The 13,229-nt window shown below is 44.1% G+C and overlaps 2 protein-coding genes across 4 annotated transcripts in view; one reads left to right on the forward strand and one right to left on the reverse strand.

Moving 5' to 3' along the window:
- Window positions 1–10,494: 10,494 nt before the first annotated feature.
- On the reverse strand, window positions 10,495–12,966 carry LOC130544410 (translation initiation factor IF-2-like). The gene is made up of 3 exons (XM_057316029.1): window positions 12,820–12,966; window positions 12,251–12,328; window positions 10,495–11,637 (listed from the first exon to the last, which is right to left on the reverse strand). Exons 1-3 carry the CDS (start codon window positions 12,964–12,966, stop codon window positions 10,495–10,497), a joined length of 1,368 nt encoding a protein of 455 aa, XP_057172012.1.
- The window catches only part of MYO1B (myosin IB), a 174,747-nt gene continuing 172,338 nt past the window's right edge, over window positions 10,821–13,229 (forward strand). The window contains exon 1 of one of the 3 annotated variants that reach the window (XM_026492296.4): window positions 10,821–11,038. The gene's annotated coding sequence lies outside the window, so the exon portion shown is untranslated. The remainder of the gene's footprint in view (window positions 11,039–13,229) is intronic. The other 2 variants (XM_048214435.2, XM_048214436.2) reach the window with 2 other exon arrangements.

Raw genomic sequence — 13,229 nt, forward strand, 5'->3', positions numbered from 1 at the left:
GTGATCTTAGCCAGAGTCTTCTATTTCTCAAGGAACTTCTTTATTTATTCTCCAGTCCAAAATTAGTTCCCTAATTTGAAACAGCAATAAACAAACATTACTAAAGAAATCCCTTGGGCTCCCTTCTCCCACACCCTCTCCCCCCACACACATTTTTTTCTGCTGCTTTGTTTGTTCTCAGTTCTTTTTGCCTTTGTGCTCAACACGAGGACCTGCAGTGGTTTGACTTTCTGAAATCTCTTTGTAAGTCTCTCGAAAGATATTTGAATTCCATTTTGACAGGAAAGAATTAAATTCACATTAATTTCAATCCATTATGTATTAAGTCCAAACAAACTTCAGTTACATCAAAGTACGGATTTTAGTCCTCCCCTGGTTTGTAGGACTCTGTAATTCTGCTGTTGGCCTGTTATAGATACCACTGTACAGCGGGTATAAATGGAGCCTCTGGTCTGAGCTGTTGCTCTAGCAGACTTGAAGAGAGATCCTCCTCTTCTCTTCTATCTCTTCTTGGCTTCCAGTCTTTGCCACCTCCTCTTCCTTTCCTACCTCTCTTCCTTGGACTTCCCTTCCTTCCCTTCTGTCCATCAACAAAGAACTCCATAGCCATGTGGCTTTTCTCTTCAGACTCGTCTATGTCTCCGTAAAAAAGAATGTGCTCGTCATTTGCCTGGTTGCTCTGGCATTTGCCCTGCTCTGTTCTCGATCACAAGGGACTGCCTTTTCCTGTTTCTTTGCCTTCTGGCTTTCACATAGGCTGAGCCAATGGGAGGGATGGGTAGAAGGTTGAGGGGTGCAAGGAGGGGAGAGCTAGGAGTTTCTCTTTTTCTCTTTCTGTTTTGAGTGGTTTCTCTGGCAGTGGCTGCTGCTTCATGATTCCAACTGCTGTCAGATAGCCCCTCCCTTCATGGTCTCAGCATCTGCCAGGAATTCTCCCTCTGAGCTTCTGGCTTCTCTGTGATGATTCCATCTTCCAGGCTCTGATAACACTACCCTCTCCCTGGGTTCCTCCAGCCTTACAGGGTTGATGACTTCTGACTTTTGTTCATCTTTAGGCTCTCCTCACCCTGTCTACTTCACTCTTTGGTTCTGGTCCTTCCATCACATGTAAAACAAGTGCCTGTAGTAAAATCTCTTCATTTGAAACACCTGTAGAAGTTTCTATTTTCTCACCTGGGTCCTGACTGAACAGGGGGCTCCAGATGATAACAAGAATAAACAGCAGGAGCTTCTGGCTTGGGGCCCACGTGGAGGTGCTGGGAGAGAGGCGTGCTTGGAGAGAGAATGGAAGTTCTGTGCCCCTTTCCACATATTTGATCCCACGTGTTTCTTCCATCTGACCGTTCCTGAGTTATATCCTTTTACAACAAACCGGAAATCTAAAATCAGTTTAAGAAGATTATAACCTGTGAATCTCTCAGATCTCAAGTTTTACAAAGTCCCCACAAGCTGAATGCGGATGACAGGAAGTCAGAGTGGCAGAGCCTTAAGATGGAATGAACCCGAAATGACCACGTGGCGGAGGGTAGCCTACTGAGCAGGAACCTCAAACTGGCGCGTGTACAAGAAAGAAACAATTATTGCCTTCGCGCCTCGGTATATTTGGCTGGTTATTTGTTACAGCTGCTTATGTAACTTTACCAGGGGAGAATGTGAGTGGTCCTTGGAGAAGAGATAATACTTAAGCAACAGCTTAAATCTTGAAAGTGTAACTTAAATAATAATCATATAATATGTATGCAAATTTTAATTGATTTTTGGACTGATGAGATTATCAAATTTACAGTGGTAAAGGAATCTCCCTTGTGTATCACTCAATCAGCTGGGTAAATGTGTTCAGACTAACGCATGGGTCGGTCTGTCAGTGTTGAAAAAGAAGCACAAAATTCCCAGACACAAGGTGTAATCATAATTTTGATGTAGTGAAACAATAAACGTGAAAAGAACAAATTCAGAAAACACCACCACCACCACCAATAAACCACCATAGCAACATCTCCGATCAGCAATTTTCCAGAGTGGAGTGCCGCTAGGCATGACCTTATCCCGTGCCCCTTTAGGGTCTTTACACATGCAGCACGCCTTATAAAACTAACAGCCGTCAAAACCCCATGTCAAGGGTAGTTTGGGGTGCCTCTGAGGGGTACACTAGGGAAACAGAAGAAACATCCTGTTGCTTGCATGCTCCTAAGCATGGAGAGGAGGATTTGCTGGCCTTGCCTCACTAAGGTTTGAGTTTCCAGCAAAATGGTATGTGGTCTTCATGAGTGATTTTCTTTCTCATTCCCATCTGAGTGGGCACATCCTGGCTGCTTGGCACCACTGCCTTGGACTCCAGTGATGTGGTTTTGTTCACCACTGTGGTCAGTCATCTTGAACCTCATCTGATAGTAACACATCTTCGCTTATGAATCTGGGAAATATTCGCTATAGAACAGTGGCTGGTAACCTTTGGTGAAGTCAAAAGCCTTTTGGGAGAATCTGGGGACTGATAGAATCCTCCCCCCAGAGAAATATATACATGCACCACAACTGTAAGCAAGCATGTGCACACATATGCTCACACACACACACACTCGCTCACACACACACACACACACACACACACACTTTGACATAAACCCAGTAGGATTTTGATCCCGCATTAACACTCTCTCATTCCCCCACCCTGCCACACAGTCCTTGGTCACATATTACTCTTCTATCCATAATCAGGATGCCATGGGTATGGCCTATGCATGTAGCTACAGTTTTAGAAATAATTTATTTTCTTCCTATTCACCTATTTTTAAAAAATACAAAAATCTATTAGACACTATTTGGAGAGAGTCTTCCTTATTTTGGATTTATCCTGAGGCAGATAGTTCCACGTCTTACTTATGTTAAAAGATTTCTCTACAGTGATATTAAATGTTTCTGCACATGAAACAGTAATTTCTTCCTGCTGTTTTGAGATATCTGTCTTTCTTATTGGCACCACATGAGATATAGTTCTATAATTGGGGCAGAGATTTATGGAGTGTTATTGTTGAATGGATGTTTATGTTGCTTTCCTGTGGTGAAAGACCCATAACACAAGACTTCCGTTTTAGGATTGATCTGGGGCCTAGTGTAACATGTAGGCTGTAATAAGTCACAGCAGATGCTGCCTATTCTGTCCCTGCTATCCCATGTGGGTTCCAGGGTGGGTAATTTTGCTCATTCTTTTGGCCTTTGCTATGGCTTGTCAGGGACTGGACTCATGTTCATAATTCTGAGAAGTGCTCAGCTGTGAAATAAGTACTGAAAAGATGAAATGCAATTGATCCTGAGCCATTGTGATCTTTCAGTCCCATGTAAGCAAGAAATAAGTATTTAAAGTGGCCCAATAAATCTTTTTGAGTTTAAACGTTCATAGATTAAAAATATTTATGATTTGACTTGGGCAGGAAGGCTGGGGAAAACATATGCATTGGTTCTGCAGTAGAGATAGAAAGCAATGGGGAACATTTGTGATAAGCTGAATGAGGTCAGCCTAGGGTATCTGTTTCTACAGAAATAAGAATCCTTTAGCATCAAAGTATGAAAATGTATACCAGAAGCATAGGAGATGTCAGTTCCAAGATGGATTAAAAATGAAAAATGGCTTTTAAAAATATTTATACCTATTTGTTGTATTTAAGCGTATTAGAAGAGGATACTACACTAAATTTTGTGAGGTTTGCTATGAGAGAAAGAGGTAATTTTTCAAGTTAAGCAATAAGAGTTATGCAGGACCCATGAAAGAAGGTACTGGAAAAAAATTGGATTCATTCATGCAACAAGAATTTATTGAGTACCTGCTATGTTCCAGGAACTATGTTGAACGTGGGAATAAGGAAATAATAAGATGTGATTCTGTCCTTAAGATTGTCTCAGGATAGTGAAAGAGACCGATAAGCAGATGCTGAGGCCTAGAGGTGTCTAGGGGCAGTATCAGGGATCTCATTGCCTGTAGGACTTGGAAGGCATTACAAAGGAAAGGGGAGTTATATACACGTGATGAAGGTGCCAAAGACCTGAAGCTAGACCATACATTCCTGGAAGGTTCCAGATCTTGACCATCATGTTCACCATGGCATCCTAGTGATGGAGCCAACATGGGACTGAGTAGGCACTCAAATACTTCTTAATGTAGGTCAAGTGTCATCTACTTCACTCTTTGGCCTTGGTATATGATGCCTGACCACAGGCAAGAATGAGAGTCCCCAAGGTAGAACGTCTCCTGTGGCTGATAATCTAGAGTATTTACATATGAATCAAAATCACTCAGTGGGACTAAACCATTTAGGCATGGAAGAGGCCATGTGCCAAGAAATAAAGAGATTCTCTTTCCCATGCCCAAGCTTAATTGGGGTGGTGATAACTGCTTTAGGTTGATAAAGATTCACAAAGAAAATTGAAAAGTTTTTAACATGCTTTTCCATTTAATGGAACTGTGGACTTGTAGAAGCATGCTAGATCCTGCAGGACCCCTCCCCGAGGAGATGCTAGTTTTCATACAAGTTTTAAGAAGACTTCAGGAGAGTAGGAACTTTTGAAGCAATTTATAGACCCAGGGCCCCAGAGGAAGGTATTTGAGGAAGGCATTTAACCCTGAGCTCTGTCAGGGTCATCTAAGATTTGGGCAGAACTTGCCAAGCACCCACTTGTTGAGATGAGGGTTGGGGCAGGTGAGGGCAGGCTTGGCAAGAGGGCCCCAGGGGGTCAAAGACATAAACGTCTGCTCCCTTCTTTTAGTCATATTGACATGTGTGGATTTGAGGAGAAACGCCCACATTTTGGTGTGTCTGATGGGAAAAGAGGTTATTCATCTCTTCAGTAGAAGTTCTGCTTGCTTTGGAAGCTGGTTACTTTTTAATGCCCTGGCTCATGGGGTCCACTTCTTCCTCTGTATAAGGTGGACTCTGCCTTGATGCAACTCTCTTTAAAGTTTTTCCAGCTTTATTCGGAATTGAAGTAGATCACCACTGTGAAGCCATCATAGGACCTGTTTTGTTCTACCTTGCTGAGAAAGTCTTTAAAATTGCTCTAAGATCCATCTGGAACTAACTGAGATGACAGGCTGGTTGAATTTACTTAAAGTAATAATATATGAAATTCGTTCACCAGTTCAACAATGTTTATTGAATATCTTGAATGTTCCTAGGCTCTGGGGACACAACAGTGAACCAAAGAGATAAAAATTCTGCCCTCATGGAGTTTCTCATCTTGTACAGAAGATGTTAAGATTGAGAACACTGCTGAAGCAGCTCTCAAACCTGCTACCAAGCCTTGGCTCATACTTCCAAGTTAAATTTTGATTTATTTAGTCAGTAGTACCTCAACCTGGATTATATGTCATCTTGGTTGTTAAGAAACGAACCTTTTTTTTTGTTAAGCAATTATCTTTCTCTACCAGCATTTTCCTATGCTGACACTTGTGATGAATGTATATACTAGACTCAAATAAATGGACATTTTGTTTTAGGGACTGCAGCAGAACCCAAGTCTTATTTTGCATGTTTGCTAAATGGCTCTTCATTTGGGATAGACAGCCAGTATTTTTTGCCTTTGCCATAATATTTGCTCTTCCTTGCAGTCCTCCTCGAGTCTCCTCAGCAACGAGATGACAAGCTCCCCAGTTATCATTAGAAAAATGAAAATGCTTTTAAAAAAAGATTGGAAAAAAGTCTAGCTATTCTTCAGGTTGATTTATTGTTTTACAGCAAGGTTTTGCCATAATGGTACTAACATGCTACAGCTTGAGAGAAAATAAAAAAGACAATTATTTTACTAGTTCAAATGACAGAATGCAAAGGGGAAAAATGCAGGCAATTTAAATTTCCTGGCAATGGGTCTATAATTTATTTGAGGGATCAGAGTATTCTGAGCTATGGACAAATGAATTTTGTGGAGGAGAAAAATTACACTTGGAGTTTCCCTGCCTGATTTTAGTGCTCAATTACATTGTTATGTTTTTATGAAGAATAGTTGTTTTTGATCTTCCCATAGGCCAGTACCTATAAGGAACCGATCTGTGAGGGCTTTAATTCTTCCTTTTTTTAATCTTCAAAAAGCTTTAGTGAATTTTCCTGCCCGGGAGAAATTCTATCAGCCATTTTATCCTCTAAGATTCTTGTTGGCATTTATCTACTGTTTTAATTTTTTTAATTAATTTTTTTTATTGAAGTATAATTGACATAGCATTATGTTAGTTTGAGGTGTGTAGTGTAACAGTTCAAAATCTGTATAAATTGCAAAGTGATCACCAGTTGATAGTTCAGTGAACATCTATCATCATCGTAGTTACAAATCATCTTATTTTTTTCTTTTGATGAGAGTTTCAAGATCCACTCTCCTAGATACTTTCTTTTTTTTTTTTTTAAGAATTTATTTATTTATTTATTTATTTATTTATTTATTTATTTGACAGAGAGAGCACAAGTAAGCAGATCAGCAGGCAGAGGGAAAGGAAGAAACAGGCTCCCCGCTGAGCAGAGAGCCCAACACAGGGCTCAATCCCAGGACCCTGGGATCATGACCTGAGCCAAAGGCGGACATGTAACCGACTGAGCCACCCATGCGCCCCTCTCCTAGCCACTTTCTATCTCCAGCTTCTTAAATACTTAGAGTAAGAGTAGTGTTTATTCTCCTGGAGGCTGAAAATGCCATAGAAATATTTTTTATACTACCTAATGTGAATTTCAAATAATACTTTATTAAGCATTTTTCTTTCTTTTTTTTTTTTTAAGATTTTATTTATTTGACAGAGAGAGAGAGCACAAGAAGGCTGAGTGGCAGAGGGAGAGGGAGAAGCAGACTCCCCGCTGAGCAGAGAGCCCCACAGAGGGCTTGATCCCAAGATACTGGGATCATGACCTGAGCCGAAGGCAGATGATGAAGCATTTATTTTCAAACCACTCTTTAAATACATAAAAAAGGTTTCTTTTGCATGAAACTATGTAAGATATACTATTTAAGTGTTTACTGAATTTAAAGATTTTATTTATGTATTTATTTTAGAGAGAGAGACTGAGAGAGTGAAAGCAGAGGGAGGGGAAGGGGGAGAGGGAGAGAGAGAATTTCCAGCAGACTCCCAGCTGAGGGAGGAGCCTGATGCGGGGCTTGATCCCATGACCCTGAGATCATTACCCTAAAATCATGACCTGAGCAGAAACCAAGAGTCGGACTCCCAACCAGCTGAGCCAACCAGGCACCCAAGAACACTTTTGAAAACAGGTAAGCTCTCTAAGATTGTTCTTATTGTCATGGGCCTGGAGCTTTCTAAATGAATTACTTCTTTAATCTAGATATCTATCATGTAGTTGAAGAAGCACAACATTTATAAGAGAACAACTAGAAAGATTTTATAACCTGGAACAAATTAATAGGTACTGAGAGGATGTGGCATCAAGACGTTACCATGGAAGAGAAGGCAGGATCCAATTCAAGAAAAGGATCAGGAATAGGTGAGAATTGGGTTTGGTCTAAAGGATAAGGAAAGTGGGTGACAACTAAGTGTTTGGGTAGGTAGATGAAGAGAGAAAAGATGGCCAGAGCGCTCTTAGATTTTTTTAGAACTGGAGGCCCTTAACACATTAGAGATGATGTAAAATAACTCAGGACAGGCAGCGTGAGCCTTCTGGGTAAAATTCTGAGCTAGCTGCAGATAGGGCCAGTGAGAACATGTAAAATTATGACTTCCGGCTCATTAGTTCTTTTGCTGCACCAAAATGAGGTAGAAGCAGGTAGTGTGGTCCTTTTGTTGTTTATTTCCCCCAAAGTTGAATTTAGAAAAAATTATTTTTAAAAGGACTCAAGTTAAAAACACCTACGATAAAAGAAAAACAACAAACCCTACACGCTCAGTGGGAATTCTTTTCCTGGGACACACACAAATGTGCTTTTATATCTACATTTTCCCACAAGGATGGCAGGATTTCTTTTGTTTTAATTTAAATCATTACATGTTTTCATTGTGGTAAAGTACACTTCTTATATTCTTTTTATTCCCATAATTTGATAATTTATGTTTTTCACCCTAAAATCATAATAACAGTCTTTCTGCTTCTTCATATATTCTACTTCCTTTAAATAGGCTGATGGGAAAGTAAAAAATGCTTTTGTAGTTGGTGGATTTATTATCCATTCTTGACAGTTACTAGAACTGTAATCTGCTTCTCTTAAATTCAAAAGTTGTTGATTGATTGACTTTTGAAAAGAATGGCCAAGAAGGTAAAAGTATTTCAAAACCTCATGGTATGTCTTCAGGAGTTTGGATTTTGAGATTTATGAAAACTAGGTTAATGGTGTTTTTGAAAGAGAAGCAGCACATTGCTCTAGAAGCACTTTTGGCTTCTAATAGCTTCTTGGTTCATTTTCTCAGTGATTATTAGGACATGATCATTAGTTTCTAATATTTTCTTTTCTGAATTTGCTGAAAAACAGGGAGAGAGCCATAAGTGTCCCCACTATGCTAGGTCCTTCTAGAGGAAGAATTGTTTCCATATAACTAGGTCCCCTATCTTTTCCTTGGGGCAGGAGCTCCAAAATCTTCCTAAGAGTAGCTTTCTCAGGAGTTCTATCAGCACATACTTGTCCCAAACCCACTTTTTAAGAACACTTGGTCCTATTCAAAGATGAAAAGCTGATAGTTTCCCCACTCTTTCAAACCATTTGTTTACATTTGGTATTTGTGAACCTGCCATTTGAACTTGTTATTTTTTGGAAAGCTGGACTAGATACAGAAGTCAGAGGCTTCCTTATTGCCAAGCTGCTATAGGTCATCTGTTTGGAACTTGAAATCAGATGGGCAAAGTGGAAAAGTGAGCCTAAATGTGTCTTCGTGTAGCAGGTCCATACACTGTTGTGAAGGCTGGTGTTCATCAGGCGAGGTCAGCAAGGTCTGAGGCAATGTGATTGCTGTGGAGACTGGAGTCAGACTGCCTGGGTTCAAATCCCATCTCTCCCACTGTGCCCAGTGTCAACTGCTATATAATGACCTCTCCAAAGACAATCTCTCAATATTGTTATGCCTCCTGATTCAGGGCACCGACTAGGTTCAGTTGGGTTTTCTCGCCAGGTCTCTTATGCACTGTGGTCAGTCAGTGACTAGGGCTGGAGTCACCTCAAAGGCTCACTGACTCACGTATCTGGCTGTAGCCTGGGTTCTCAGCTGGCACCATCAGCTGGAATATCTACGCCTGACCTTCCACATAGACTGAGCTTCCTCATAGCATGGCAGCCATGTTCCAAGGGTGAGTGTTCCAAGAGAGGGCCAGGTGAAAGCTCTACCTCCTTTCATGACCTAGAATCAGAAGTCATACAGCATCACTTCTGCTGCGTTCTATTCGTTAGAATTAAGCCACTAAGTTCAGCCACATTCAAGAGGAAGGCAATTAGACTCCACTCTTTAATGGGAGGAGTGTCAATGAATTTGTGGACATGTCTTCAGACCACCACTGCCGCTTATTAGCTGGAAGACCTCTCTGGTTTCGGCTTTCCTTGTCTTTAAAATAAGAAAAAGAAAGAACCCTACCTCAGGTTTCTGTGAAGATTAAACAAGAATGGAACAGTACCTGATATTCAATATACCTTAGCTTACCCCATTATCATGTCTTCTGCAGATCTGAATTTGATGCACATAGTGTCATCAATGGTGATACAGTTCCAAGCAGATACAGTCTGGGCAATTGTCACCTTTCCAAACTCTACTAGTGACATTTGACAAATCCCAGTGCCTGTGGTTCTTATGCCTCTGGGAACAGAGTTACTATATATGGTATGAATTCTTTGGTTCACCTCATTTTAGTGACAGTTTCCAGATATAGGTCAGTCCATTTAAACCTGGCCCCATTTATGGCAATTTATTTCATTACAGGATAAAGGAGTTAGAATCATGAGTAATAATTACTGTGCCTACATTCCTTTGAACACCTTAGCCAAGTAATCCTCACCTCACCCAGTGAGTAAGGTTGGAAGAGCACCCTTCCCTCCTCCAGGATGAGGAAACCGGGACCTGGGTCAAGTGGCATGTTCTAAATTCCACAAAGAGGCAAGAGGCAGGCTGGAGTGAGAAGCTGGAGGTCCTGACTCCCTGGCCCCTCCAACATGCCTAAATAATAGGCAGACTAATACCCCATCATTGGTCATTACCCAGTGGCCACTGATAACGCTATTTTCAGACACATATGGGTATTTGAAATTTAAACTACCTTTCATTTTTTGTAGCAGAGAATTGGCCAGTGTCTACTTAGCATAATGTGAGTTATTAAAAACCTTGTAAGTAAAAGCATACTTTGCTACTCAATACACTTCCATTCTCTTTCGGTCAAATTAATCCTTGCTGATATTCTCTGGTAGCCAAACTTTTTTATCTAGGGCAGAAGGAACAATTGAGAACACTGCCAGTCTTTGCTGGTATTTGCCCCCAGGCTGGCTCCTAGTTGTTTCCCCCGCCCCAGTTATTACATTTCTTGCTTGACGTCAGTAAATTCAGGAGTAAAAAAGGTATAAGGCCGTGCTCTCCGTGGGTGCTGGGCGAGGACACCTCCCCTTTCTTTCCTCTCTTCCGTTCCTGGCCCCATCTAGGCTTGCCCTCGGGTGCGCAGGCTGCCGCTCGCGCTCACCGGGGGGCGCTGTGCAGCCGGCACCGGGCGCCCGGAGGTGAGTCGGCTCGGAGGCGGTGGCTCCGGGTCCTGCCCGCGCGCGGAGGGGCGAATCCCAGGCGGCGAGGTCGCCGCCCCCGCCCCTCGGCCAGCCCCTCCGTTTGCCGGGGAGAGGGGAGTGGCCGCACGCCTCCCGCCGCAGCCGAGCTCTCCGCAGCAGCCCAGCACTCTGCAGTCGGGCGCGCACGGGAGCCCAGCGCGGCGCGTGGAGGCGGTGCGGGAGCGCGGGGCGCGCGAAGGGCCGGCAGCCGCGGGACAGCGTCCGCCCAGCAGCCTCCGTCGAGCAGCCGCCGCGGGAGCCCCGCAGCTTCGCGGTGGGCCCGCGTCCCGGAACGCGAGGACGACCAGGAGGCGGAGCGGGGCCCCGCGAGGTAGCGCGAGCGCTTTCCCCCCTCTCCCCTGCCCGCTTGCACCGGCCGCGGCCCGCTAGGGGCGGCGGAGTGGGCGCCTCGCGCCTTTGTGCCCGACGTCCCCGTGGCCCCGCCGCAGGCCGTGGGGCACGGGTCAGCGGGGGTTGCGGCGCTCTCCTCCGGGCGCTGCGGCGCGGCGGCGAGAACCCGCGCACGCTGGAGGTCGCGCGGGGTGGTCGTGACTCCGCAGTTGCTTCGGGGGCGGGTGGGAGAGAAGGCTTGTAAACTAAGTTGCTCTTACTTTTCCCCATCCTCCTTGTACCTGTGGACAGAGTGGAATCCAGATCTTCCTCGTTCTCACCCACAACCCCTCCTTTTCTCTGGCCCACAGCTGTTTCCTGGCCCCCTGGTTCTAGGGAAGGGCACGGAGTGGCCTCAGGGAAGGAAAGCGTTGGGAGAACAATGGGGCGTCCTGGGGAGTGGGGTTCAGGTGCGGCGTGCCCCGGCGGCGGCGGCAGGGGAGAAGGGGGTCCAGGACCCGATGGGGCGTCCCGCGCGTGCAGCTGCGCTCTGCTCCTTTGTTCCGCCGCGGCGGAGGGGGCTGCCCTGGGTCTCGTTTCCTGCCCGGGATGGGATTGATTCACGGTCGTTGAGAAGGAAGGGGAGGGAGCGGGGCCGGAATGAAAACCAGATTAGGAACTGGAGTCCTGGAGGGTGCTTGCTGGGGCTGGGAAGAGGGTTGGGAAAGGGTTGATGAGCGTGCATTGGAGAATTGATTGCCGGCACACAACATTTTGTCCACGGGCCCTGTGGGTTTCTGGAGCTTCTTTGTAATGCTTTGTTCAGACCGTGGCCCAGCGTTTATTGCCGCAACAAGTTGTGCACTTCCTTGAGTTCTAGGCGCTCCCAGTGTTGGTTTGCTGAAATCAAATCTTAGTTACAGTGGAAGAAGACCTTTTTTTGTTTGTTTTGTTTTGTTTGGGATCAGGGTATTTGTGTGTGTGTGCCCGTGGACCAGTGTGTGTAGCTAGTGGCTATTAGCTTGAATGGGTAGGAGGCAAATTTTATAGAATTGATTTTGACATAAAATAATTTTCTCCATTGTAATGTAACAATTTTCCAGGAATATTTGAGGGGAAACCACTATAAAATTAGACATTGCTAAATAAATGAATCAGATTATGTAACACTTGAGTTGAAAAACCCTTTTGCAGGCTTTCCCAGAAAACACACCCCACACCCCAGTGTTCGGATTTTGAGTTGAGGATCCACTCGCTGCGTCTGTGCTTTCTCTCCCCCAGAGTGGGCCACCTGGAATAAGAAAGAGAACTCATACCATTATGATGAAGAGGATTTTTTTTTTTAGGGGGAGGGAGAATTAAATGTAATATGGTGGACATTTGTTGAGTGACCCTTTCCTAGATTGGAATCAAGAAACCCAGGAGGAAGAAGGGTTGACCTAGGGAGGGAGCCAGGGGGATTAAATGAGTGTTTTTGAATGGGGTATTCCAAGCGAAGAGACTGTTTTGGGAGGAGGCTGACATTTCTAGGCATTCATGAGTTGTGCCTATGGGACACTGGTGGAAGGATCCCAAAGTCAGACTGAAGGTTAGAATTACTGTGGTGATAAATGAGGAGACATCCAGTTGTAGTAGTCTGGCTGTCGGCAGAGTGGCAAAGGACCCAGAGCTGCCTCTTTGACAACTCTGAGGACCTCCGGTTAAACCACCCCACTGGGCATTGATTTTAAGACAACCAAGTCTGAAAGCCTCTTAACCTTAGAAGGGGAATTAGGAGCTTACTCCAGGGGAAAAAATGTTTCCTGCCCACGAAGTGGTAATGGAAAAGAGCTGTATAAGCTGCTGCTGAGGGTTTGTCTTTTTCGTGGGGAATGCGGTCACATTTTCAGGCCAGGCTGAGAAGCAGTGTGACTTGTCCTCAGGAGCCATTATGATGTGAAGTTGAAGTGGGATGTTGTCCAACCATCAAGCTTTTTGTTGTTATAACTAACACACTGTCTGGCAAAACATGGTGCCACAGTCAGCAAACAGGGAACAGAGGGAGACTTCTTCGTTGTTGTTGTGTTGCCATTTTGGACTTTCCATTTATGTTGGGAATTGTTTCGTGAAATATAGGACGGTTGGATCCCTCCCAAGTACTATTCGGAATATACATTAACAACAAGGAAGCCTGAGACTGTGTTAACTGCTGC

The sequence above is a fragment of the Ursus arctos genome, unplaced genomic scaffold, assembly GCF_023065955.2.
Source record: "Ursus arctos isolate Adak ecotype North America unplaced genomic scaffold, UrsArc2.0 scaffold_1, whole genome shotgun sequence".
NCBI lineage: Eukaryota > Metazoa > Chordata > Mammalia > Carnivora > Ursidae > Ursus > Ursus arctos.

What these genes read in the sequence shown, in the direction of transcription:
- LOC130544410 (XM_057316029.1), bottom strand. Translation starts at nt 12,966, where the DNA reads ATGGCTCCTGAGGACAAGTCACACTGCTTCTCAGCCTGGCCTGAAAAT. An exon ending in GAAACATTTTTTCCCCTGGA is followed by an intron (nt 12,329 to 12,819) that starts GTAAGCTCCTAA and finishes TTCTTATTCCAG; the next exon opens with GTGGCCCACTCTGGGGGAGA. An exon ending in TCCGAACACTGGGGTGTGGG is followed by an intron (nt 11,638 to 12,250) that starts GTGTGTTTTCTG and finishes CATCCCGGGCAG; the next exon opens with GAAACGAGACCCAGGGCAGC.